At 41.2% G+C, this 27,999-nt stretch overlaps 1 protein-coding gene across 4 annotated transcripts; it reads right to left on the reverse strand.

Annotated features, from left to right (window-relative positions):
* Nucleotides 1-675: 675 nt before the first annotated feature.
* On the reverse strand, nt 676-27,997 carry PALB2 (partner and localizer of BRCA2). 4 transcript variants are annotated; one of them, XM_019430334.2, is made up of 13 exons: nt 27,792-27,997; nt 25,356-25,415; nt 25,097-25,199; nt 21,866-23,326; nt 18,312-18,979; nt 17,878-17,949; nt 14,572-14,733; nt 12,909-12,994; nt 11,309-11,470; nt 9,689-9,805; nt 5,619-5,706; nt 2,905-3,053; nt 676-919 (listed from the first exon to the last, which is right to left on the reverse strand). In XM_019430334.2, the coding sequence occupies exons 1-13, from the start codon at nt 27,837-27,839 to the stop codon at nt 712-714; spliced, it is 3,384 nt and encodes a 1,127-aa protein (XP_019285879.2). In that variant the 5' UTR covers nt 27,840-27,997; the 3' UTR covers nt 676-711. The 4 variants fall into 4 exon arrangements, 3 of the variants coding, with proteins under 3 accessions (XP_019285879.2, XP_019285878.2, XP_053750517.1); XM_019430333.2 differs by having other exon boundaries at nt 18,312-19,126; XR_008419376.1 differs by having other exon boundaries at nt 811-919; nt 1,018-3,053; nt 18,312-19,126.
* Nucleotides 27,998-27,999: the final 2 nt, after the last annotated feature.

Raw genomic sequence — 27,999 nt, forward strand, 5'->3', positions numbered from 1 at the left:
GAAAATAAATACTTATCATATGGGACAAAATTTCCAATGATACCACCAGATTGGGACTGTAAACATCTGTCTCTCAAAGTCACACAGGCAAAGGTAAAGATGATGGGCTCAGGACATACCACTGTGTTGATTCAAAGTGACTCTGGGGGCGTCTGGGTAGCTCAGTCAGTTAAATGTCCAACTCTTGATTTAGGCTCAGGTCACGATCTCACGGTTTGTAAGTTTAAGCCCAGCATCGAATGGGACTCAATCTCACAACCGTGAGATCATGATCTGAGCCGAAATCATGAGTCGGATGCTTAAATGACTGAGCCACCCAGGCACCCCTGAAATTTACTTGTTATACAAGCATCACTGACTAAATATTCTAGTTACAAAACAACTAATTGTTCAGAAAACAATCTTAAAAGGATAGGGAAAAAGTAACAGGCCAAGCAGAAGGTATCAAAATAAATATTTATTAATACTGAAGCTTTATGTACACCTTTAAAAGCAAATGTGCAGATGTGAAGAATTACAATCTAAGATCCTTTCTCCCAAAGTATAAATGAACATTCAAGATCAGTAGTGCCACTTACATTCAGAATTAAAAAAATGTGTCTTAATGGAATACAAGTAGTTATTTTAAATGTCATCCAGATATTCTTTACAGTTACAACTCTAAAAAGTACTAAGTGGTCAAAAAATCCAGAGCGCTGTGTTTTCATCTAATTAGTTGCGGTATACAAATATATTTCCATCTTTTTGTCCGGCCAACAAATGAGAATGTGTACCTGACCATTTAACGAAAGACCAATGTTGGTCAGAGATAGGTGGGAGGAGGGCAGTACAATGACCCAGAAGTAAGTCCCAGATGGCAATTGTTCCAGAAGTCAATACTGCCGCTGCAAAATGATCTTTCACATCACCTTCCAGGAACCTAATAGCAAGCAGAGAAGAAACAATTCAAATCATATATCAAAAGTTTTTCGAGTTAAGCCAAAGTCACGCTCCCCGAAGCAACAAGAACAGAAATACCTGGAAATGTGATGCCCATCTTTGAAATCCCAGGGCAGCTGGCAGGTGTGCTGTAGTTCCGGACACAACCGTGCGTCCGGGTCCCGGCTGTGTCTGATGCGTCCCGTGCCACCCGCACCCCAGCTCTCAGCAGCCTGCCTCCCACTCTTCAAGCGGGCCATGCTCCGACCACCTCAGTGTCTTGGCTCCTGCTGTTCCCTCTCCCGTGTGCTCACTTAGCAGGGCTGGGATTCTACCATCATGCAGGCACGTCGCCTCCCTAGAAAGGTCATCCCTCATCTCCCGTCTAGTGTAGGGCACACGTGTACTCTGCTCCCTATCATGTTATAGGTTTTATTTTCATAGCACTTTTCACTCATGAGATGATCCTGTTTCCATACTTGGTGGCTAGCTCTCCCACCAAGATGTACACGTTGTAAAACAGGAATCTGTCTGTCTTTTAGAGACGGGGGCGCTGCAGTCAGTTGCCTGGATCTGAATTCTAGCAAAGTAAGAGCTCTGTGACCCTGGGCAAATTATTTAACTTCATCAGTAAAATAGGAATATGATAGGAGTACAGCAAAGTACTTAATACACGTTAAGGGCTTAATATAAATTAGTTGTTATTCCTCACTGCCACATCACCAGCATCTCGAAGAGTCAACCTTCAGTGAATGTTCTGAGTGAACCAAATGGTATTTTTTTTATCCCAGGCTCCCACCCAACTTTGTGTGACTGACTCCAGACACATCTGAAACTCCACAAAGTCTTCCTGACAGTCTCTCCCTAACCCTCCACTGCCAGTTAAGGTGCTCCCTCCATCCTGTGTGCTCCCAAACACTACAAGCCTCATGGCATTTTGTGTGCTGAACATTAGTCTCTAGTTGCCTCCTATTTCCATGAGATTAGAAACAGCAGTGCCCTCTACGGAACTGGCACCAGATAGGTATCAAGGTTTGCTAAATAAATGAGTTTGAAGAGTGACGAAGGAAATGCTTGATTGAATAGTTCTCTTTATCCTAAATTTCTAGGCCAGCGACTACGGTTCTCTCCCCAAATCCAAAGAAACGAGTTCTATACGTAAGCACGTATTGCAGATGACAGTCCTGAGGTTCTTGGTGAGCTAAGAACGTTTGCAGAAATGCCACTTCTGGCTAAGGGCACAGGGAGAGAGACCATCTTTTAGAACACCGATGCAGCAAGCTTGGCACAAGATCCCCAAAAAACACAGAAACATACATTGCACCTACCAAGGTTCCTTATCCTTGTAAACTGTTAAAGCTAGACTTTGTGATCTTGATTTACTAAATCTGTTTTCTGTCTCTGCTGTGCATTTCAAACAATAATAAAAGTAATCTCTAGGAATGACCCTTCTGGATGTGGCTAGGGTGGCCTAACAACACCAACACTACTTTAGAGCTCTAGAGAGCTCACAGAACACCTGGGATACCAATAACGGTATCACTGATAAATAGATCTTCTCATCAGTCAGTAGATAAATATCAATTGCTTGCACGATGGAGACTCGTCAGATTTCAAAGTAAAAGAGGCCTTCCCAAAGTAATATTTAAAACTTTCTTAATTTAGGTTTTACGGAAAGGACATTTTTGTAGAGAATATTAATTACTTAATTTGCATTTGAAATGTTTTTGTTATGGGAAAAACAGGGTTTGAATACACATAAAATAACCTATCCAACCCCATAATGGTGGGGATAAGAATGTAGGGAACCTGGGATTTGACTGAGATCTACTAAACTTTACACTTCTTCCTACTTGACATTCTTACTATGGTCTGCAGTATTTCATGTTTACCATTCATCTAAGTGACACGAGAACATCTGGTTTTTTGTATTTGCACACGTGCCTTCCAAAATGTCATACTCAGTGAACAGCAGCACACACTTGCCTTCCAGCCTGCCCTTGGGGAAGACAGTAGAGCATCACACCCACACTCAGGGTTGTCTTAGGGTTAATCACAATCAGCTGAAACACCGGGCTTCCCAACGGCTCACTCTCTTTGGCACAAGGATGGCTCAGGACAACAAACAGGAGCCCCTAATTTAAAAGAGAAATGAATAACCAAATAAATCAGCAAGAGTATGCTGGGAAAAAGAAAGGGTTGGCAGAGACAATACCAAAGAATTACAAGAATGATCAAAAGTCTCAAGTATCCAGGATTTAATCACTAAATGACTAGCTCATTTTTCTTTTTAGGCAAACTGTTGAGATGATCACTGAGCTGGCCTTCTGGCTTCTCTAGGACAGGGCTCAGTCAGTCTTGTAGGTGGGAACCTAGCTGATTCACCAGTTTCCTCCATCTTAGACACTACTAACATCTCATACCATCCATCTGGAGAAACGTCGTCATAGGGAAAGAGGGCATAGAGACATGCAAACGGAGTCCTCAAACTACAGATATTCATTGGCAAGTTGGTTTTTGAAAATTCAGAACACATTTTCCCATAAAAATAACCTTGTAAGTGGTGACTCAATTTCTAGGCCAGTCTGCATTGCCGATTTACGCTTATAGAACAAGAGTGACAAAAAAAAAAAAAGACACCATCACCTATGGTTGTTTCCATGGGAAAATGTGTTACAGACCTCTCCCGGTTTTAAAATTATATGATCTAATAATAACATGATTGTGTGTGGAGACATATATATCACACAGACATACACACACTCACGGTTGTATATGTATGTCATACATTGAAAGTAATTCTCTTTGGAGGTAAAATGGAGAAAATTAATTATGAACCATCTTAGGATTAGTAACATTCACTTCTACTTTATACATTTTCTAGAATGACTGAATTTTTATAATAAAATGAATTACTTTTATAATTAGAAAATCTAGTCAAGAAAAGGCTAGGGGCGCCTGTGTGGCTCAGTCAGTTAAGCACCCGACTTTGGCTCAGGTTATGATCTCGTGGTTCGGTCCGTGAGTTTGAGCCCTGTGTCGGCTCTGTGCTGACAGCTCTGAGCCTGGAGCCTGGAGCTTTGGATTCTGTGTCTCCCCCTCTCTCTGCCCCTCCCCTACTCACACTCTGTCTCTCTCTTAAAAAATAAACATTTAAAAATTTTTTAAATAAAAAAAGAAAGAAAGAAAAAGTTCGATGTCCTATACTTAACTAGGGGTTGGCAATTATGGCCCACAGGCCACATCTGGCTCACTGCTTATCTCTGTATGACCCACAAGCTAAGAATGATTTCTGCATTTTGAAATGGTTGAAAAAAAGAAGAAAAATATTTTATGATATATGGAAAATCATAGGAAATTCAAGTTCTGGAAGGTTTTAACATACAAAAAGTTTTACCTGGAACATGCTGTTTCATTTTATCTACGGCAGATTCTCTGCTACAGCAGTAGAGCAGAGCACTTACAAGAGAGACCATGTGGCCTGCCGACCTGAAGGTATTTACCATCTGGTCTTACTAACACAAAAACTTTGCCGATTCCTGCACTAAATTATTAAGTTATTTCCAGAGGTTGGCTTCATGGAGTTTTATCTACTATCTGAAACATTTCTGTGTTAAATGCTTTAGTATCAAATGGGTATTAGTGTTGTAGTAACAAAGATACAAAGTTATTTCAATGCCTAGTAGGTAAATGTAATAATTTCAGAGATGAATTCAACCCTGTTATTTTAAGGATGTAAAAAGGTAGCCTCAAGATAATGTGACAGATTATATAAGATCACACATCTTCTGAGTTCAATTCCACAGACCCAGCCAGGCCAGGGAAAGTTACAACCCGTGTATTCCAAGCGTGTGGTATTAATGCGCACGGGGTTGCCACTGAGGCTGCGAAAATCAGTCTCCATACAAGTGTGAAGCCACCCGCTACCGCCTCTGTTGTGGCTCGATGGTGGGTACTTAAGGGTTACCTCTGACTCCTGGACAGCTGCCTGCAGCCTGTTCAGATGTCCAAACTAGACTGTAAGTCAAGTCTATTAACACAATGGCTGAGAAGCTGTTTTCGTTTCTATGTGAAAACACTAAAGCCTAAGGGAAAAACACATCTAGGACCATTTAACCATCCTCTCTCAGGGTATGTGTTCACATCATAAATCATTTATGGCAATGCAGTTGAGAGCCAAGTCTGGTAACAGGCATGGTATTTCTTAGTACAAACTCACAGCTAGAAATAAACGTTTGCTCTTAGGACATACAGCCAGAAAATTTAGCAAGCCGTCACATTATACCAATACTTATTTTCATCCATAGATTTCAAGAAAGAACTAGGGTGCCTGGGTGACTCAGTTGGTTAAGCATCTGACTTTGCTTCAGGCCATGATCTCATGGTTTATGGGTTCCAGCCCCACATCGGGCTCTGTGCTGACAGCTCAGAGCCTGGAGCCTGCTTCAGATTCTGTGTCTCCTTCTCTCTCTGCCCCTCCTCCACTCATGCTCTGGGTCTCTCTTTCTCTCAAAAATGAATAAACGTTAACAAAAGTTAAAAAAATAAAAAAAGGACAAACACTGTTATCCAATTTTGAAAAAGATACACAACAGAGAGGGTCTGTTAATTACTTCTTACTAAGTTACCGCTCTTACTCAGTGAGACCAACAGCCACACACAAAGCAGACACAAAGTGGTCCCAACAGATCACTACTTACCATTTCAGAATAGGCTTTGTGACAGACTGAAGCTTGGTAGGAATCACCAATGTGCATCTTTTTCAGGAGCTGACCAGTTTTTAAATTCCTTAGACACCAAAAATAAATAAGCTGATAACATTCTTCTAGTAAACTGGTTTTCACATAATATCCTGTTATTTATCACAGCATACTTTAGGAGGTGACCAAGGGAGAAACTAAGGGACACAGTACCTTAGTTTTGTTTAATTACATGTGTGTAGTTACATTTGTTTAGTTACAGACTGAGCTACAAATAGGGACCAGAGGGTGACATTGCCAGTAGTTTAACTTGACAGTCCCGCCTGAGATTGAATCTGCTATGTCACTAGGAATAAACCTCTCCGGACTGCATGAGGAAAGTTTTCCTTTATCTTATTTGACTGGGTATTGGAATTAGGCACATGGTATGGCTCCAGCATTATGATTTTGTCACATTTCTTATTATGCCTAAGTTTTCCTTGGAAGACAATGGTCAGGAAACCAAATTTATTTAGATAGGAGACTACACCTAAAATAGATTTAGAATTCTGTTTCTATTACCGTGTTTATACTAGAACTAGACCAACGTAACAAAGAAAGATGGGAAGACTGAGGTGGGGTAAAAAATGGAAAAAGGAAGAGAGAAGAGGGTGAATATAAAGAAGAAACAGTCTGGGGTGCCTGGGTGGCTCAGTCGGTTGAGCGTCTGACTTCAGCTCAGGTCATGATCTCATGGTTCTTGAGTTTCAGCCGTGCACCGGGCTCGGTGACGACAGCTCAGAGCCTGGAGGCTGCTTCGGATTGTGTGTCTCCCTCTCTCTGTGCCACTCCCTGGCTTGTGCTGTGTCTCTCTCTCAAAAATAAACATAAAAAAATTTTAAAAAAAGAAAGAAAGAAGAAACACTTTGTTGGAACCACTTCTTAGCTTTACTGAGCACTTGTGACGTTGATAACTGCTCTATCATGGAACTCTACTGATGAAAACCCTCAGCTGACTTCCCCTTAACCAAAACATAGAGTCCATAATCTTTTTCATAGTATCTATAATCCTCACGAATCCTGTGCTACGATCCTACATTACTGTTCCCTATCATGCATATTCCTGGCTCTGCACCTTTGTTCAAGCTATCCTCCCAATGACCTCCCCAATCCTGACCAATTCCCATCTCTGTTACCGACCAATGAATGCCCTTCCATTCTTTATGGCCTCGATTATGTCCTGCCTCCAGCTAGCGGCAGGAGTTCAACTTAGACTCTCTGACTTCTCCCTGCCTACACCAACCCACAGAAATCTCTTCTCCTCCACTTCCCTTCATTACTGTCCTTGTGCCTCATTTTTAATTTAATATAGACTGTAACAGGGTGTAATGTATTCATTCAACAAATATTTCTGAATCTTCTGTGGACCAGGTTCTGTGTATAAAAACAAAAGACGGAAATCTAAATGCTCATGTACATATGCAAGGTTTTCCTTGCCGGGGACACCAATGGGTTTATCCCCTATAGAGGTTAACATATGCTCTATATTTAGTAACTGCTCTTTCCTCAAGTCCCAAAGCACTCTGTCCAAATTTCTATCACTTTGACCTTGTCTGAATTGTACAGGAATTGTATGCTTTGAATTGTAAATTGAATTGTAAAGCAATCTTACTGACTAGATTTTAGAGGCTTCGGAACAAGGATTCATATCTACATCTCTCACAGCAAACAGTATATAAGTAGAGACTCAAATATCCATTAATGATTGAAAGATGGGTGCTCAGTTAATATAGCTTAACCAAAATTAAATATTTAAACCTTCAGCAAGCTTCAAAAAGGGCCACTTGAATCTTGAGTATAATATGAATCACTTTAGACATTTAATACATCAGGAGTTAAACAGGAAAGGTGACCAACAAACTACATAGAGCCCAAAAGGTAAATGAGAACTTTTGATAGACAATATGATCCATACATCTTTGAGTAAGTAGCCTACACAAGGTGTTAAGACAGGCCCTGAGAAAAACAAAAGGTATGTACCCATCTTCAAGGACTTCCATAACACAAAGTAGCATACGCTAAGTTAAAAAACAGAGGCAATATTGATTGGGGTGCCTAGATGGCTCAGTTGGTTAAGCGTCCAACTCTTGGTTTCAGCTCAGGTCATGGTCTCACAGTTTGTGAGTTCAAGCTCTGCAATGGGCTCTGCGCTGACAGCACGAAACCTGCTTGGGATTCTCTCTCTCTCTCTCTCTCTCTCTCTCTCTCTCTCTCTGACCCTCCCTCCACTTGTGTTCTTTCTCTCTCTCAAAATAAGTAAATAAATTAAAAAAAATTTAAGGGCAATATTTAAAAACTTAAAAAAAAAGGCAATATGAGTTCAGAGAGGGAAACGTCAATGAAAGTTGAGGTATTACAACAGAGCTCAAAGCAACTATGGGACTGAAGATACCCCTTAAACTTAGAACTTACACTTTGAAGCTAAGTATAAAGGTTCCTCCTCAACCTCAAATTCTGTTGCAATCCATTATATATATAAAATGCTAAAAAAATTACTCTTAGGATGGGAAGAAAACAGGGAGCTGAGGAGTATGGACTAGCTGGAGAGAAATTTTTGTACCAAGGCATTGGGGAAATGGAAGCTGAAGAAAAGCAAACATTGTGGGGAGGGGAGGGCTGGGAGGAAGAATGTTAATACAGTAAGAGTATGAAAGAAGATCTGGAGGTAGGATATTGATTGATGACAAGGAGACCAATTGCTAGATTATATTAATAGTTCAAGAACCAAATAATGAAGGTCCAGACTATTGAAATACCAGCAAGAACAGAAAAGACAACTTTGGTAAGGAATATTGTCCCCAAATTAGACCTCCATACACAAACACTGAGCTAATGCCAGAAGTGGAAACCTGCTGCTCTAGACAGTAGGGCCATCTGAAAACACAGTCTCCTGGCAGATTAGGACATGGTCATATTTCAGAGGCCCCCAGGTGGGGAGGGGACAAAGATTCTCTTAAGGACCATGCTCTCCTGGCTTATTCCTAGAGAGTTAGGGTTGGACAGGGCAGAACCAGTTAAAGGAGAGGGCTTCTGAGGGGAAAAAAAAAAAAAATTAATTTATTGTCTTAATACAAACTAACCTTGAAAGTACCTTTGGCTGGGTAAGGTTCTCCCCAGGGTAAGGAAAGAGAAGTGGCTGGGGACTCCTTGACTCTGGTTTCCCTATCACAAATTTGTTAACCTGGTTCCTCTAATCAGATATATTTTATAATTTTGGATTGTAGATAGTATGAATGACACATCACATAAACTCTGGATTCTGTCAGATTCCTCTAAAGAATATTGATTCCCCCCCCCTAGTAAACAGTTAACTTGGCTTACCCAAAATTCCAAATGCTGAAAACCCAATTCAGTTCTTTTTGCCTTACCTGGGCTGCTTCAAGTCTGACCTGTACACATGTAGTTTAAAGGCTAGCCAGATTACCAGGTAAAGATTATAGCTCAGAATTTGAGGCTCATTCTTCAGCTCTCTCTTTATGGGGATTTCTCTTCCTCACTTGCTAGCTGCTGTGGTCACCCTGAACTCTGTCCTTTGGTTCTTTAAGTCAGGGCCAGAAGGTTTTCTCGCAGGCTTTTAGTCCCCCGTGTGCAGACTAGGGCTTGCCCTCTGGCTAAAAGCTGTAGGAACAGGAACTTGCCTACTATTTCCTATTCACCACTCTCCAGTATCTTTCTTCTTTTTCTCATTCCCCAGTGCCTTCAGATAGTTGTTCTTTATACTTTGTGCAGAGTTTATAGTTATCTGAGGTAAAAAGAGTTGGTTTCATAAAAGCCATCAACCAGAAGGAGGAACAACTGTACATTTTTGACAATGGTAAAATTTCATTTACTTTGAAATAGTCTACTCGGACTGATCTTTTTTCCGAATGTCTGAATTAATATGATGTTCTTGTTGAGACAAGTATATGTCATCTGACAGGAAAAAACAAACACAATCATACTTACAGAGTCTCTAATCTTAACAACCCCATGAAATTGGAGGTATACCCTCATATAAGAGAAGAAACTGAGGCCCTCAAGAGAAAGCTTACCAAATAACAATGTTGTTCATTACAGTGGTCCCAAGCAGAGCTTCCTGCACCCCTTGCACCTCAGCAAAAGTTAGTACAGTCTCTTCAGGGGACATCAAAAATTGTTTTTCTTTGCTTCTGCATTTAAAACAGTATTAAAAATTAGCACTTTGTACCAAAGCAGTTTCTAAACAGCTCTTCTACATATTGCTGAGCTATCCATAACATGCACTAATCTGATACCAGAAAAAATTTCAACTAGAAAATGTGTATTCAAAACTTTCTACAATAAACATACACTACTTTTATATTCTCTACCTGGATATATTTGCAAGCACCTCAAATTCATCATATCCAAATTTAGACTTGCCAGGGGGGCCTGGGTGTCTAACTGACCCAGTAAAGCATCTTGTCCAACTCTTTATTTCGGCTCAGGTCATGCTCTCGGCTCAGGTCATGATCTCATGGTCATGAGATCGAACCCTGCATGGAGCTCCAAGCTGGGCATGGGGCCTGCTTAAGATTCTCTCTTTTCCTCTCCCTCTGCCCCTCCCCTGGACATATGCACTCTCTTTCTCTCTCAAAAAGACAAAACAAAACAAAAAACTTGCCACCTCTCTCTTTAAACATTGTGTTTCTTTCTGCATTCCCATCTAAGTGAATTGTACCACTGTCTACCCAGGTGACAAATGTAGAAACCTGGATGTTATCCTTGTCTCCTCCCTCTCTATCTACTCAATCACTAAGCCCTAATGATTTTAGTCTCCTCTTTCTCAAATCTGTCTGCTTCTTCTCATGTCCACTAATACTTTGCTAATTTAAGCAAGCAATTATTTGTCTCTTGCCAAGATTACTACAGGTCATGAATAAATAAGACAAGAAGGTCCATGACCTCTGTTATTACGAAACACAGGTAAATAATCACAATAAAGCATAACAGACACAGAGGATGTTATGAATTGCATTTGAAATATGCTGAATCTGAAATACTCACAAGATGTCTAATAAATAGGCACACAGATCTAAAGGCTGGGTTCAGAGCTAGAAATATACATTTATAAGTGGTCAGCACCTAAACAGTAATTTAAGGACTGGAAACCAAGTGCAGAACAAGAAAAGGGTCTAGGATCTGGAGGCACATGTGAAATCTGAGGGGCACATGGAGATTTCAAAGACTGAAGAAAGAATAAACTATGTTTGCTGAGCCTCTCCACTCCACTGGCTTCCTCCCTGCTACATCCAGCTTCCTCCTCTCTAAACCACTTCCACGAAACAGCCTAGTGTCGAGGCAGACCCTGCCATACGATACCTGCAGCCCAGAAAAACAAGAGGCTAGTGATCTGACCTTCTCTGAAAGCCTGTGATAAAAGCATTCTTTAATAATGAAAATCAACTTGGGGCGCCTGGGTGGCTCAGTCGGTTAAGCGGCCGACTTCGGCTCAGGTCATGATCTCGTGGTCCGTGAGTTCGAGCCCCGCGTCGGGCTCTGTGCCGACAGCTCAGAGCCTGGAGCCTGTTTCAGATTCTGTGTCTCCCTCTCTCTGACCCTTCCCTGTTCATGCTCTGTCTCTCTCTGTCTCAAAAATAAATCATTAAAAAAAAAAAAAAAATTAAAAAAATAATGAAAATCAACCATCTTACCTTCCGTCTTCTGCAAATGTCATGATTTCTACTCGTTGGTCACAAAGGGTCCCACTGCTACTGACTAGCCTCCTCTCTGTCAGGCCAAGCACAGCTTTTATATTTCCAGAACTCAGTAGCACTTGCTTTTCACATCCACCATCAGAGGAACAAAGTAATGACCTAAACCAAGTATAAAAGAAAATTGGAGAAGAGTAAGCCTTTTTTTTTTTTTTATTTTCAAATATTTACTTTTGAGGGGGTGCCTGGGTGGCTCAGTGGGTTAAGCATCTGACTTCGGCTCAGGTCATGAACTCACGGTTCATGAGTTTGAGCCCCACATCGGGCTCTGTGCTGACAGCTCAGAGCCTGGAGTCTGCTTTGGAATCTGTGACTCCCTCTCTCTCTCTGCCCCTCCCCTGCTCTCACTCTGTCTCCCTAAAAATAAATAAACACTAAAAAATTTTTTTAAATTATTTATTTTTTTTTTAGCATATGTGCTGCCAAAGTGAGCACTTTTTAATTTATTTTTCAGAAAGAGAGTGTGTGTGCACACAGAGAAGGGGCAGAGAAAGAGGGAGACCAATAATCCAAGCAGTCTCTGTCCACACTGCCAGCAAAGTGCCCAATGCAGGACTCGAACCCAAAAACTGTGAGATCATGACCCAAGCCAAAAATCAAGAGTCAGACGCTTAACCAACTGAGCTACCCAGGCACCTCTAGGAATTAGCCTTTAATATGAAAGGACTAGGGGCGCCTGTGTGGCTCAGTCAGTTAAGCATCCGACTTTGGCTCAGGTCATGGTCTCGCGGTTTGTGGGTTTGAGCCCCGCATCAGGCTCTGTGCTGACAGCTCAGAGCCTGGAGCCTGCTCCAGATTCTGTGTCTCCTCCTCTCTCTGCCCCTCCCATGTTCATGCTCTATCTCTCACTGTCTCTCAATAATAAATAAACGTTAAAAAAAAAAAAAAAACCTTTATTTATTTATTTTAATGTTTATTTATTTATTTTTGAGAGAAAGCATGCAAGGAAGGGGCAGAGAGAGAGGGAGATGAAGAATCCCAAGCAGGCTCTGTGCTGTGACTGCAGAGCCCGGTGCAGGCCTCAAACCCACAAACTGTGAGATCATGACCTGAGCCGAGATCAAGAGTCAGACGGACGCTTAACTGAATGAACCACCCAGGTGCCCCTAAGGTTCAATTTGTTTTTTTAATTTTTAAATGTTTATTTATTTTTGTGTGTGAGAGAGAGAGACAGATTGCAAGTGGGGGAGGGGCAGAGAGAGACTGAGACACAGAATCTGAAGCAGGCTCCAGGCTCTGAGCTGTCAGCACAGAGACCGACACGAGGCTCGAACTCACGAACCGTGAGATCATGACCTGGGCCAAGCTCAGACGCTTAACCAACTGAGCCACCCAGGCACCCCTCCTAAGGTCCAATTTTAAACGGAAACTTGAGTCAGGGATATAATTCTATCACTAGGTTTTTTTTGAAACAAATAGCTCTTGGATCTAAATTTAGATTCTTTCAAGATTCAAGCCTAGGTTATAACTTGTACTCAAAACAAGCTGACAGAGACAAAGATGAGGGAAAGAAAAAAATTACTCCTTGAGAGTTACATACCTGATTTCCCTGATTTCCAAATTTCCCAAAGCCACGCACACGAGGTTACAAACATCAGGCACTGGAACTATCTGTAACACTGGAACCTAGATAAAACAAAAATAGCCAAAAATTGAATTTGGTTGTTTCATTTTTTTTTTAACAATATAGTTTATTATTTAAAAAATTTTTTAAATTTACTTTTGAGAGACAGAGTGTGAGCAGGGGAGAAGTAGAGAGAGAGGGAGACACAGAATCTGAAACAGGCTCCAGGCTCTGAGCTGTCAGCACAGATTCCAACATGGGGCTCGAACTCATGAACCACAAGATCATGATCTGAGCCAAAGTCAGACACTTAACCGACTGAGCCACCCAGGTGCCCCTGGTTGTTTAATTTTTAATTAATCTAAATTTTCCAAAATCTGTCACATTCCCTTCTATTCTCACTGTACCAGGATAGTTTCAAACACTGAACAAAAGTTTAGCAAACACCCTCTTTTTATAAGCTGCAAATCCAAATAAGTTATAGGCAAAACCATGTATATAGCAGCACTTACTTAATGAAATCTACAGTTCTAGTAATAAAGGAAAATTTAAATAAATTCTGGCAGAAGTGGACAAAGGGAACATCATGCAGTCATTTAAAATAAGTTTATTCACATAAATAAATATTTATTGACCACCACTATACAAAGCACAGTGCTAAAAGCTATGGATATACCAAAGAACAAGAATGAAATTTGCTAAGAGTAGATCATAAATGTTCTCACCAAAAACAAACAAACAAACAAACAAACAAACAAAAACTATGTGAGCTGATGCATGTTAATGAACTCGATTGTTGTGGGAGTGCTTTCTATATATAATATATCAAATCATCACAGTGTACACCTTAAATATATTACAATTTTGTCAATATTACTTCAGTAAAGGTGGAGAAATAAATAAAACTCAAAATAAAGTATGAAGAATATGTAGAGGGGCGCCTGGGTGGCTCAGGTCATGATCTCACAGTTTATGAGTTCAAGCTCCCGCTTCGGGCCCTGTGCTAACAGCTGAGCCTGGAGCCTGCTTCAGACTCTGTGTCTCCCTCTCTCTCTGGAGCCCCCAACTTGTACTCCGTCTCTCTCTAAAATAAATAACCATTACAACTTTTTTAAAATTAAAATTAAAAAAAAAAAGAATTATGTAAAAATAAGGAAAAATGTTTGTATAAGTGAGAAAAGGCAAATTTAAAAATTTTAAGCACATTAGGACTGCAAGCACGTAAGATACATATGAAGGTGGACAAAGACTAGAAGAAAATATATTAAGAAAGGAAGCAAGAAAAATGTTTTGATGAGGGGTAAGGAATACAAGTATCAGCAAATTTAGAAGTCAGAAAAGACACGAAATTCTAAGCTTCTCCAACATATCTAGTATAAAAATCCATTTCCCGAAAAACAGGCGATAAAGCGAACCAGAGCACAACATTAACTGTAGAATCCAGATGGTAGGCATATGGGTACTCACTGTACAACTTGTCTCTATGTTTGACAATCTGCATAATGAAATGTTGGAAAAAATTACTGATCCCTCTGTTCTGCCTTACATGGTTGTAGGTCCCATTCTTGGTAAGCTGCCCATCTATATTACCACGTAAATAATTGCAAAGACCTCTCCCAGCTCTAAGATTCTGACTTACCTCTGTAAAGTGCCAGGAATAAAGTTTTTCCCACTGCCAAGTATCTAGAGGTTTCCAAAGAGAAACTACGTATTCACAGGCAGTTATGATACATGGCTCTTTGAAACCGGCTATTTCCCACCACATGGCACTCACGTCCACGGAACAGGAACCAGAAGGATTCTGAAATAAATAGCAACAACACTTATGTTAAAGGGATACTTGGGGTCTGTTTTTGTTTGTTTGTTTTTAATGTTTATTTATTTTTGAGAGACAAAGAGAGACAGAGCATAGCGGGGGAGGGGCAGAGAGAAAGAGAGACACAGAATCTGAAGCAGGCTCCAGGCTCTGAACTGTCAGCACACAGCCTGATGTAGGGCTCGAACTCACAAGCGGTGAGATCATGACCTGAGCCAAAGTTGGATGCTCAACCGACTGAGCCTCTGAGGCGCCCCACTTGGGGTCTGTTTTATGAATAGAATATGAATATAGAATATGAATATGAAAAGTGCTGGGTTCCAAGGATTAAATGAAATACTAAGTAAATGTAATTAAAGTTTTATACAGGTCAAAGCTGGCTTAGTTGGTGGAGCAAGTGACCCCCGATTTTGGGGTTGTGAGTTTGAGCCCCACATTGGGTGGAGAGATTACTTAAAAATAAAATCTTAGGGGGCACATGCATGGCTCAGTTGGTTAAGCACCCAACTTTGGCTCAGGTCATGATCTCACGGCTCATGAGTTCAAGCCCTACATCGGGCTCTGTGTTGACAATTCGGAGCCTAGAGCCTGCTTCGGATTCTGTGTCTCCTTCTTTCTCTGCCCCTCCCCTTTTTGCGTGCGCGCTCTCTCTTTCTCAAAAATAAACATTAAAAAATTTATAAAAATAAAATCTTTAAAAAAAATTTTTTTAATGTTTATTTATTTTTGAGAGAGAGAGAGAGAGAGAGAAGGAAAGAGAGCCAGCAAGGGAGGGGAGAGAGAGAGGGAGACAGAATCCGAAGCAGGCTCCAGGCTCTGAGCTGTCAGCACAGAGCCTGACGTGGGGCTCGAAACCACGAACTGTGAGATCATGACTTGAGCCAAAGTCAGACGCTTAGCCAACTAAGTCACCCAGGAGCCCCCAAAATAAATAAAATCTTAAAAGGAAGGAAGGAAAGAAAGAAAGAAAGAAAGAAAGAAAGAAAGCAAGCTTTGTGAGTCTTATGTAACTAAAAAAAATTGCCCCCACACACTTATATCATGATGGATCTAAAAATGTGTAGCTCCAGAATGGAACAGATTCAGATTTAATCACAAAACATGGCCCATAAGAACTTGCCCATTTGGAAATGAAACATCCTGATGAACCACCCACGGGTTGAAGAGGGAATAAAAATGAAACAACATGGGGGTTAAGGGCACCAACTTCCCGCGTAGTCAAAAATCTGCATATAACTTTTGATTTCCCCAAAACTTAACTACATTAATAGCCTACTATTGGAAGGAAGCATTACTGATAATGGAAACAGTCAATCAACACATATTCATGTGTTATATGTATTATGTACTGTATATAATAAAGTATAGAGAAAAGAAAACGCTATTAAGAAAATCATAAGATGGGGTGCCTGGGTGGCTTAGTCGGTTAGGCGTCTGACTCTTGATTTTGGCTCAGGCCATGATCTCATGAGGTTGAGCCTCACGTCAGGCTCTGTGCTGGCAATGCAGAGCCTGCTTAGGATTCTCTCTCTCTTCCTCTCTCTGCCCCTCCCCCACCTGTGCTTTTCTCTTTTTCTCTCTCTCTCAAAATAAACTTAAAATAAAAAAAAAGAAAATCATAAGGAAGAGAATATACATTACAATTCTGTAAAAGAATTCTAATGTGTTTACTGAAAAAAGATCTGCATGTAAGTGGGCTTTTGCAGTTCAAACCCATGTTGTTCAAGAGTCCACTGTATTTCCACATGAGCAAGGAGAGCACTGTGTATCCAAACACACAGAGCATGGCAAAGTGGTATTTCCAAAAGGAATTTACAATCATAAAGGCATTTATCAGAAAAGAAGAAAAATAAAAATAAAGAAAACAGCTCAAAAAGGTAGTGAAACAACAATGAAAGTAAGCACAATGAAAAAGAAAAGAATTATTAAGGATAAAAACAGAAACAAATGAAATAGGAAACAAAAAAACTAATTAACAATCAATACAACCAAAAGCGTTGTAGACCAACAGAATGGAAAATCTCTTAAGTTTGATGCAGGAAAAAAAGTACTTTAGAAAATGGGGAATTGGGAGAGAGGTTTAACCGAATATACACAGACAAAAAAACTAGAATAATAAATAACTTTTTACCTACAAATTAGAAAATACAAATGAAATGGTTGATTCTTTAAGAAAGAAACCAAGTTATTAAAATGGACTCAAGAATAACTTTGAAATGACTATTACTATGTATCTTTTATACCAAAGGAATCTGGAGCTCAGAGGGTAAATAATTTGCCCCAGGTCACACACTAGTAGTTGGCAGAAAGAGTTTATGTGGGTTTGAATCTCTTTCTTTTACACCAGTTGTTCTCAACTGGGGGGAATTTCGCAAACTTTCCCTGGTGGGTATCTAGCCATACCTGCAGACATTTTTGGTTATCATAACTCGGGATGGGGGTGCTAGTGGCTCTATAGATAAGGCAGGGCTGCTGCTAAATGTCCTACAATGCACAGGACCGCCCCTGCAATAAAGAATTATCCAGCCCCAAATGTCCAGATTGCTCAGATTGAGAAACCCTGCTCTGTATCATGCTACTTCAAGCACTACATACAAAGAGTTAACTAGGAGACAGGTCCAATCCACTTCTCTGGATTTACTAAAATATCATTAACAAAATAATGTAACTTACATTTCTCAGAGTTAGACACACACACACACACCCCACATAGCATATGAAAGATTAACCATTCATTATAATCTGGAACCACTACCTATTTTCTCATAAATCACAAGTGATCCTTCTAGAAACTACGGCATTTGGAAAGGAGGATCATGAATGACTTTCTCTCTGTCAAGATGCCTGATTTACATTTAGACACAAAGTTGAGTTAGCTTAAGTTGTTCTTGGCAATAGCTTGACATATAAACTTCTTCTGGAGAAGATCTCAAGATATAAATACAGCTAAGTATTGTGAAAAACAAAGAGTTTACAGGTTTTTTCTGAATCTGTTTCGCCAAGTTCGTTTAACAGTGCTAAATTAAGAATGCGAAGATACAGATCAAATTCATCCTAATTTTCCTATGAATTCATTAAATTTTTTACATGTAAGACACACGACACACCAAAAGGGAACGGTCTTCTGACCTTTAACTTCGAAACCAATTGTAGGTGGCCTGGGATTAAGCCATTACAAGCAGGAAGGTCTGCAACTTCAGTCTGTGAAAATAAAAGTCACACTGTTAATCTATGCTTTATAGATGACATCTGCCCACCCTGCTCCTTCATCGTGTCTACTCAATATGTGTTATTTCCTCTGATAACAGCAGCAAAGCCCTATATGCAAATGATTCCTTGATGACAAAGGGAATAGGATCCCCCATTCCCATATAAACACATTTTATATTAACCTTAAATTTCCCCCAACTGAACTTAATGGTTACAGTGAAATCATAACAAAGAAGCACATTCAACCATTCCTAAACACTGAGGAGCCAATGTGTAAGAAAGTCATGCTGCCCATATTCGCTAAGATCTTTCATTCCATCATAGAAAAATCTTACCATGGAAGTGGACCGTACCTGCTCAGTAGACTGTTTCCACGACTCCACGTGCATATTTCCACACAGCTGATTTTCTTCGGAAGTGACTGACTCAGTGGGAAGAAGTTTTGCTTGGGAACCAGAATCATTGCCACAGGAAGGCTGTCCTTCCCGACCTGACACAACCGGGCTGCCATCTGATTTTGAGGGGCTGGCCCAACTGTCGCCTTGCTTCCGATCACAGTCTTTCAAGGGAGGAAGTTGGGGTACAGAGCAAGTTGATCCAACCACCTCCGTGGACACTCTTTCACAGCGTGCTTGGGAGCCGAAAGCTGGAGTAGTGCCTAGGATGGGGAAGGCGGGCGAACACACATCTGCCATCAGTCTGTCATTATCCTCAGGGGTGACGGTATTGAAAGGAGTGAAAAGTACTATGGATGAAGAAAGGCCCTTCTTCTGAGGCTGGCTTGTTGGGTTTGGTGTTTTAGGTTGTGCTTTTCCTGGGAGAACAAGAATTTCCTCTTCCAAGTCCTCCATTTCAATATCAATTTGTGTAGGTGTCATTTCTTCCAAAACAACACAGTTTCCCTCCTTAAGGAGCTTATCCCCATACATTTTTGATACAAAAGGCTCCACTGATTTTTCTGATTGGGACTTCAGTTTCTTAAGCTTAAGAGGTCCAAAGTCTTCATCAGGTAACTGAAAATCTGTGGTTTTGAGAACAGAGGACAGTTGCTTTAAACTTAGCATCTCATTCTTAGGAAATGAAGCCCTGAATGCAGCAGAATCCAAAGCCAAATAAGCATTATTTCTGGAAGAAAGGGAGTCCTCTTTTTGACGATCATCTTTCTTCCCTAAAATAGAAAGGAACAGCGGTAACAGCAAACATCCAATACCCAACTAAAAGTGAGCTTCTGAACTCCAAGACAGTGCAAAATGCTTGTTCTCTTCCCACCCATGACTCTGAAACCTATGAGCGGGTTCAAGAATCAGCCACAGGTTGGTGGTTAACTAGCAGTTCTCCTTTTGTAGCATCAAAAACAGCATGGTGCTGGGGCGCCTGGGTGGCGCAGTCGGTTAAGCGTCCGACTTCAGCCAGGTCACGATCTCGCGGTCCGTGAGTTCGAGCCCCGCGTCAGGCTCTGGGCTGATGGCTCGGAGCCTGGAGCCTGTTGCCGATTCTGTGTCTCCCTCTCTCTCTGCCCCTCCCCCGTTCATGCTCTGTCTCTCTCTGTCCCAAAAATAAATAAAAAACGTTGAAAAAAAAAAAATTTAAAAAAAAAACAGCATGGTGCTGATGACACTAGCTGGAAGAAGACCGGGGTCTAGTCCCTGCTCTGCCACTGATCTGCCATGATCTTAGGCAAGTTAATTCACTTCATTTTCCCTTGTCTCTCATACGGGAACTGGACTAAGAATCTCTTCAGTCCTTTCTGTTCTAAAACTATGATTCCAACAGACTACCAGAACACAGTCTACAAAATGCTGGCCCTTCTCACTGAAGGAAACGTAAGTCTCCCTTTCAAGCAGAGTAATTTACTATTTAAAAAAATGTTTACCTATTTTTGAGAAAGAGACAGAGTGCCACCAGGGAGGCGCAGAGAGACAGAGAGGGAGACACAGAATCTGAAGTAGGCTCCAGGCTCTGAGTTGTCAGCACAGACCCTGATGGGGGTCTTGAACCCATGAACCGCGATATCATAACCTGAAGTCAGATGCTTAACCAACTGAGCCATCCAAGCACCCCAATAATTTACTACACTTAAAGCAGCTGGAATTCTATACCATGCAACATGTAGACCCAGTTGGCCCAACCACCTCTGCAGACACTTTTTCAGAGCATGTTTGGGAGCCAAAGGCTGGAGTAGTGCCTGGGATGGGGAAAGCTGTCTCCACCAACTTATAAATGAATAAACTGTGGCACATACTTAGGGAATATTATTCAGCCATAAAAAAGGACGAAGTATAGATACATGCTGTGATGTGGATGAATCTCAAAAATCAGCTAAGTGAAAGCAGCCAGACACAAAAAAGTCACATAGTGTATAATTCCTTTAATATGAAATATCCAAAACAAGTAAACTCACAGAGAGAGAATATAGAGTGGTGGTTGCCAGGCACTAGGGTGGAAAGGAAATAGAGAGCAACTGCTTAATGGGCATGAGGTGTCCTTCTGGAGTGATGAACATGTTTTGGAACTAGGTAGGGGGCATGGTGGCACAAGAATGTACTAAATGCCAGTACATCGTTCACTTGATTCAAAATGGTCCATTTTATGTTAAGATCACCTCAAGAAAAAAAAAATTAATGTTTATTTTTTACTTTAGAGAGAGAAAGACAGAGAGAGAGGACAAGTGGGGGAGGGTCAGAGAGAGGAGACACAGAATCTGAAACAGGCTCCAGGCTCTGAGCTGTCAGCACAGAGCCCGATGCGGGGCTCAAACCCACAAACCATGAGATCATGACCTGAGCCAAAGTCGGATGCTTAACCGATTGAACCACCCAGGCACCCTGAGAAAAAAATGTTTAATGTAGCAGCAGGTTACTAAATCCACAGCAGAGTATTTCAAAGTATACAAAAAGATGTTTCTAGATTATTACTAGATTGCCCTACTTTCTGATTGCTTTGTATTCTTGTTGGCTTAAAGAGGACAATAAAAGAGTCATAATGATTACAGGTTTTTAACTAATTAAAAATAAATTAAGTATTTAATTAATTATAGCTCATAGACCAAAACCTGTGTCCAATGATATAGACAGTTGGCTGCCTGTTTTTGTAAATGAAGTTTTACTGGAACACATTATATACTGTCTGTGGCTACTCTGCCACTATACTTGACTAGCTATGACCGAGCACAAAGACAAATACTATTTGGCCCTTTACAGAAAGTTTGCTGATGTCTACTATAGAACCAGAGTGAATTATCTAGTTGTTTTGCTCAGTGTATCATATGTGATTAATTCCTGAGGAAATGAATAAAAAAGTGTAAATTATGTCACTCGTTGTTCTCCAATATTTTGTATCCCACAGATCTCCCAAGACGCTATATTTGATATTTTACCCAAAAAAAGTTGGTTGGATGTATTGCATTTTATTACTCAGTCATTCCTAAGAAAGTTTGTCAAAGGACTCCTACTCGGACACACATTTCATTTCACCTCAAAAACACTTTCTCTGTAGGTTATACAACTTCCCTCTAGGGATAAAGATTGTGTTGTACCTGAATAGATACTAATTTTAGATGAAAATCTCATACATTTTCCTTTTCCATGTCAACTTTTCAATCACATTAGTGAATTCTGGCATCACAGAGCCAGGTCTGAATCCCGGCTCTGTAATTTTAATGAATTAAAGCCACTTTCATGAATTAAAGTCACTTTAATCTCCTTGTGCCTTAAGTTTCCTCGTCTGTAAACCGAGGGTAAAAACAGACTCTGCCTCATGTAGGGTTGCTGTGATGATGCAAGGAGTTAGTGTTCGCACAACATTTAGAAAATACCAGGGACACAATTAAGTGTTGGCTATCATCATCATCATCATCATCATCATCATCATCAACTGCACTTAGATTTACCTTTAATTCTCTTCTTACCATGAATAATTGCCTTTCCATTCTGCTCTTTGTTCAAGGCAACTTCTTCCTTGGATCTATTAACACCTGATGTGCCAAAAGTTGGCAAAAGGAGTCCACCATCATCTAATACAGGGGTGCAGATTGACTTTGTTTTTCTTCCGTGTCTCCTACCAGATGGCTGGATAACTGCCTTCCTGGAAAGGTTATCTTTAGGGGGCCCAAGGGGAGAGTTGACTTCAGTTGAAGAGGGACGTTTCTGAGGACTTCCTGAACTTGGTTGTCTTGTGCATGTGTCAGAGGTCCTAATTCCACTCTGGTCAGTTTCTTTACTGGGAAGGTTTAAATTTTTAGTTGCCTCCTTACTTTTATTTTTATACCCTTTCTTTTTGACACCCAAATGATTTTGAATTACAACTTCCAGGGCTACTTTTCTCTGGTAACTTGACATGCTTCGTGTTGTTCTAACATAATATTCTGCGGGAAATGGAAGGCCTTCGAGCATTGTGCAAGAATGTGTTTGATTTTCTGCAGAAGCAGGAGAGATTACTTCTGGGCTAAGACTCTTAGATTGACTTACAACCTCTTTTTCCTGAGGACTTTCATTTCTATCATCAAGAGTGTTATGGGGAGATTTTAAACACTCCTCTGTGTGATTCTGTCCTTTTAAATTTTGGTTTCCATTTGCTGATAAGTTATTGTAAGCGAATTCATTCACAGAGCACAAATTATCTGTCTCTAAGTCAGGACTTCTAGGCAGCTGGCCACTTGCACTTACAGCTTTATTTACCTCTGGGTTATCTGTAGAGACAGTCATTTTTTGGTCTTGTGCCTCCAGGTTTACAGGTGAAGCAGGGATAATGTTTTTTAAACCATGAGTAATGAGTTCACAGTCGCCTTTAGGAGGCTTATGTTCAAGGTGCTGACCACTACTGTTATTTGATGGAGTAAATGAAGCAAGTGTAGACACTGTGGGGAAATGATTTCCTCTTACGAGTGCATCAACAACTCTTTGTGGTTTGGTAGTTGGTGGAGTTAATACACCCCTTACGTTAGTTTCTGTCACTGGTGCTGGAGAATCCAGAATGTCACACGTAGAATTTGAAAGGTAAGTTCTTCCAGTTACAGGTGTTCTAGGATTCTCTCTATTGATTTCTTCCAGTTCCTTTAGTCTTTTTCCAGAGAGTATGAGTGAATCCATGTCAAAGAAAGATTCTCTAGCCTGTGAAGTAAATGTTCTCTGCTGCTGCTTTCTTCTCTTTGGCAACTTACTCTGCCTTTTCTCACCACTAGGACCACTGACCTGGTAGGGAAAATGTTCTTGGATATCACTTTGTATATGTAATCTTTCCACGGGGCCATGTCCAAGGTTGAAGGACTCAGGCTCAATGTCAAGTGTGATAGGTGTCTTTTCTCCAGTTTCTTCATCCAGATGGGTGCTGATTTGTAATGTCTCACAAGGAGATACTTTATTTTTAGATTCTGAGGAGAAAAAAATATATAATTAATATTTTTCTTATTAATTAAAAAAAATTTTTTTGAAGTTAATTTATTTTGAGAGACAGAGAGAGCGAACGAAGGAGGAGCAGAGAGAGAGGGGGAGAGAGGGAATCCCAAGCAGGCTCTGCACTGCCAATGCAGAGCCCGACACGGGGCTTGAGCTCATGAGCCATGAGATCATGACCTGAGCCAAAGTCAGATGCTTAACCAACCGAGCCACCCAGGTGCCCCAAGTGATTTTAATACCACCTTTCTATTTCAATAGCCCCCAATTTTATGATTATAAATTACCTATTAACATGAGTAATGACCATTGTTTTTTTAGAATACTTCTAGCTAGATTTTTTCCTCTGTACATATAGAAGTGCTTAATCAAAAAAAAAAAAAAAAAAACTTTCCAATATTTACACAATAAATATAATTTCTAAAAGTTGAAAGGGGAAAAGATCAACTAAACAATTCAACCAAAAAAAAAACCAAAAAACAGTTCATTGATTACAGATGGGAGAAAATTTATGAAATATGCATCTGATAAGCATCTAATAGCTAGAATATATTAAGAACAGTTATAATTGAACAAAAAGACATATAACCTAATTAAAATATTGGCAAAGGACTTGAGTAGATACTTCTCTGAAGAAAATATACAAATGGCCAACAAGCCATAAGATGTTCCATATCATTAGTCACTAGGAAACACAAATCCAAACCACCATGAGATACCACTTCACACCCACCAGGATGGTTATAATTTTAAAAACAGAAAATGGGGGCGCCTGGGTGGCTCAGTTGGTTAGGTGTCCGACTTCGGCTCAGGTCATGATCTCACAGTTCGTGGGTTTGAGCCCCGCGTCGGGCTCTGTGCTGACAGCTCAGAGCCTGGAGCCTGTTTCAGATTCTGTGTCTCCCTCTTTCTCTCTCCTCCCCCGCTCATACTCTGTCTCTCTCTTCTCAAAAATAAATAAACGTTAAAAAATTAAAAAAACAAAAACAAAAACAGAAAATGACAAATGGTGGTGAGGATGTGTAGAAACAGGAATCCTTGTGCATCATGGTGGGAATGTTAAATGGTACTGATGTTGTAGAAAAGAGTTTGGCAATTTCTCAAAAAGTTAAACAGAGAATTACCATATGACCCCACAATTCCGTTCCTAAGTATGTACCCAAAAGAACTGAAAAAATACATCTATATAAACACTTGCAGATGAATGTTCATAGCAGCATAATAGCCAAAATTCATAACAAGCAGAAAGTAGAAACAACCCATATATCCACCAACTGATGAATGGATACATGAATCATGGCACATCATCTATCCAATGGAATAGGACTCAGCTGCACAAAGGAGTGAAGTGCTGACGCATGCTTGGATGTGTGTATGCAGGCATGACTGCTGGAAACATCACGCTAAGTGGAAGAAGTCAATCACAAAAGGTCACACAGTGTATGCCTCCATTCACATGAAATGCCCAGAATAGGTAAATCCACAGAGAAAGTAGGTTAGTGGTTGCCAGGGGTTACGGGTAGGATGGCTACAAGGCTTCTTTTGGGGATGGTGAAAACATGCTGGAATTAGATGGTGATGAGGGTTGCATAGTCTTGTGAGTACACAAAGAACCAGTGAATTATACATACTCTTTAAAAAGAGTCTATGGCTAGTCTTTATCTTTTGGCTGTGAGAAAAAGAACCACAACCAAATATACCCGGAAAATGAATAATAAAGCAAGCATAAGTAAACGGGCTAGCTTCACCTGAGTGGTTTAGCTGTGGTGAAATGTCCTGCTGGAACAAGCAATCATGTTCTTCTGCTGTTTTCTTAACAGAATTCTTAACCTTCTCAGCTCTTTGGGCACGCTAGAGAAAACAAAAACAGCTTTTTTTTGTTCCGTTCCAAAAACGGAACAAATTTAAGACAAAGAAGGTTTATCTTAAAGCTCTATTATTAGGAAGAATTGTTTGTATGTAGTTCATACTGTGATACCTCAATTTGAGAGAATAAGATTCACTTACCTGGAGGCGGGCCAGCGTCTTGCTGTATTCCCTTTTCAAGAATGCTAACTTTTCCTTCAACTGGAAGAAGAAAAACAGCAAACAATGCTGAGCAGGTGGAAAGAAAGAGTCAGAGAGAAGGGACACAGTGTCTATCAGACCCGAGTGTGCGGGGCTTAGTAGGTCCCTCAGCAGCAGACGGCGGAGGAGTAGCAGGCACCCACACTACTTTCACTTCTCACAAAGCACCAAGCTTTCCAGTATCTTAGCACCTTTACATAAACTGTTCCCACCACCTGAAGCATTTCCTGCCCAACTCATTTTGCTAAGTCCTTCTGATTCCTCAAGCCTCAACTTAATTTTACTTCCCTTGGGTAGACTTCTAGGTCCTTCCCGAAATCAAGGTTAGACATGCCACCTCTCTGCTGTGCTTCCTTTATCACAGTACTTATTATATCCACTATGCTGTCTGTTTACTTCTGTTCCCCCTTCTCACTGTGAGATCCCTGGCAGCAGGAGCTGGCATCCTCAGACATTCAATCAACAAATGCATCTCTTGTCAGGTATAAACACCGTGTGTCAGTTATTGTTTCAGGCGCTAAAGATAGAGTGGTCAAGCTTAGGCAGAGTGAGGGATGCAGATAATTAACAAAAAAACGCATACACAGATAAGATGATATCACATGGTAATCAGTACCCAGATCAACAGGGAGATGTGAGAGTGCCTGATCTACTTTTTTTTTTTTTTAATGTTTTTTATTTATTTTTGAGACAGAGAGAGACAAAGCATGAACAGGGGAGGGGCAGAGAGAGAGGGAGACACAGAATCCGAAGCAGGCTCCGGGCTCTGAGCTGTCAGTACAGAGCCTCACGTGGGGCTCGAACCCACGAACCGTGAGATCATGACCTGAGCTGAAGCCGGACGCTTAACTGACTGAGCCACCCAGGCGCCTCTGCCTGATCTACTTTAGGTAGCGTGGCCAGAGAGGCATTTCTGAGGACTACCATTTGAGCCCAAAGCTGAAGGAGGAAGGAGCTGGCTTTAAGAAGGTCCAAGAAAGGGGCATGTGTGTAGTTCAGTCAGTTAAGCATGACTCTTGATCTTGGCTCAGGTCATCATCTCACAGTTCGTGAGTTCCAGCCCCGCGTCGGGCTCTGCACTGACGGTGTGGATGGAGCCTGCTTGGAGTTCTTTCTCCCTCTCTCTCTGCCCCTACCCCACTCCTGCGCTCTCTCTCTCTCTCTCTCTCAAAATAAATAAATTAAAAAAAAAAAAAAAAGAAGAAGATCTAAGGGAAAGCAATTCACCCAAGATCACACAGTTTATAAATGGTATGATCCAAAACCATACAGTTGAGTTCTAGAATCTGTGCTCTTTTTTTTAAGTTTATTTATTTATTTTGAGAGAGACAGAGAAAGAGCAAGAACGGGGAAGGGCAGAGAGAGAGAGGGAGAGAAAGAGAATCCCAAGCAGGCCCCATGCTTCATCACAGAGCTGGAGGCAGGGCTTGAATCCACAAACCATTAGATGATGACCTGAGCGGAAACCAAGAGTCCGACACTTAACCAGTTGAGCCACCCAGGCATCCCTAGGATCTGTGCTCTTAACCTCTGTGCTAGACTGCTTCTCACAGGGTCCTCTTTATCACCAACCTTATCATCATCTGAGAATTATTTTGTTGACTTGGAAATGACCTATCTCACTCCCCACGGGAAGGTAAACTAAGAAGACTGATGAGTTAATATGAAGAGTTTAGCACAAAGCCTCAAACAGCCAGCACAAGATACATTCAAGTTAACATCATCAGCACTAGCACAAGATGGCATGAATAAGGACGGTCGGTCAGAGCATCTACAGTAGAAGCAAAATCTGGAAACAACCTCAAAGTCTCTCAGCAGAGTAATGTCTAAAGACAAGAATGCACTTCCGTTAATACGTAACACTACACAGAAGCCAGATTAACATGTATCGACATGGATGAAACACGGATAAGTAAAAAGGACGTTGTACAACCATTCAGATCATACCATTTACGAACAAAAAGATACACATCACTTTTTGGTGGCCAGGGAATAAATCACACCCCTCCAATCCCCCCACCTCCGTCCATTGCACACACGAAAAGATCCGAAGCACCGGCTGTTCAGAGATTTCCCTAAGGGAGTGGGTGGGAGAAGCGAAGGGTGAGAAAGAGTGTGGGAGTGAAGAGGATGTCAAAGGGGACTTTGGCTTTATCCAGTTCTACATTTCGTACGTATTTAGGCATTACTGCTGTAAGAAAATGTGTTCTTTAAATGCCACCACGTGAGCTCAGCATTCTTCCATCCATACGTTCACCCCCGCTGCGTCCAGAGGTCAGAGATCACTGCCTACCCGGGACCGCAGAGGAAACACACGCCTAAAGCCTGCGCAAGGGGTCAGAGTTCCGACTCAGCCCTTCCCTCACACCCCGGCACCTTTTCCTTTTCCTCATAGCTGAGAGGTTTCCCGGGAGGCTCTTCCATCGGGCCGCGGCCGAACGGAAGGAACAGCCGTCGCCGGCCCCGGGCCTGCAGACACGAGGATGCCGACTGGCCTTGGGCCCCGGAGGCACCCGGGAAGGAAACTCTGCGCCCGGGATCTTCCCCAGGGCGCTACCAGGTGGCACATGCGGACTTGGCGCGC

The sequence above is a fragment of the Panthera pardus genome, unplaced genomic scaffold, assembly GCF_024362965.1.
Source record: "Panthera pardus isolate Hobbes unplaced genomic scaffold, ASM2436296v1 HiC_scaffold_5, whole genome shotgun sequence".
Taxonomy (NCBI): domain Eukaryota; kingdom Metazoa; phylum Chordata; class Mammalia; order Carnivora; family Felidae; genus Panthera; species Panthera pardus.

Bases quoted from the DNA above. Each gene is read 5' to 3' on its own strand.
- PALB2 (XM_019430333.2), bottom strand. From the start codon at position 27,839: ATGGAAGAGCCTCCCGGGAAACCTCTCAGCTATGAGGAAAAGGAAAAG. The intron at 25,200-25,355 runs GTAAGTGAATCT...TGTTTTCTCTAG, and splicing joins AGACGCTGGCCCGCCTCCAG to CGTGCCCAAAGAGCTGAGAA. The intron at 9,806-11,308 runs GTAAGATGGTTG...TTTTAAATGCAG, and splicing joins ACATTTGCAGAAGACGGAAG to AAGCAAAGAAAAACAATTTT.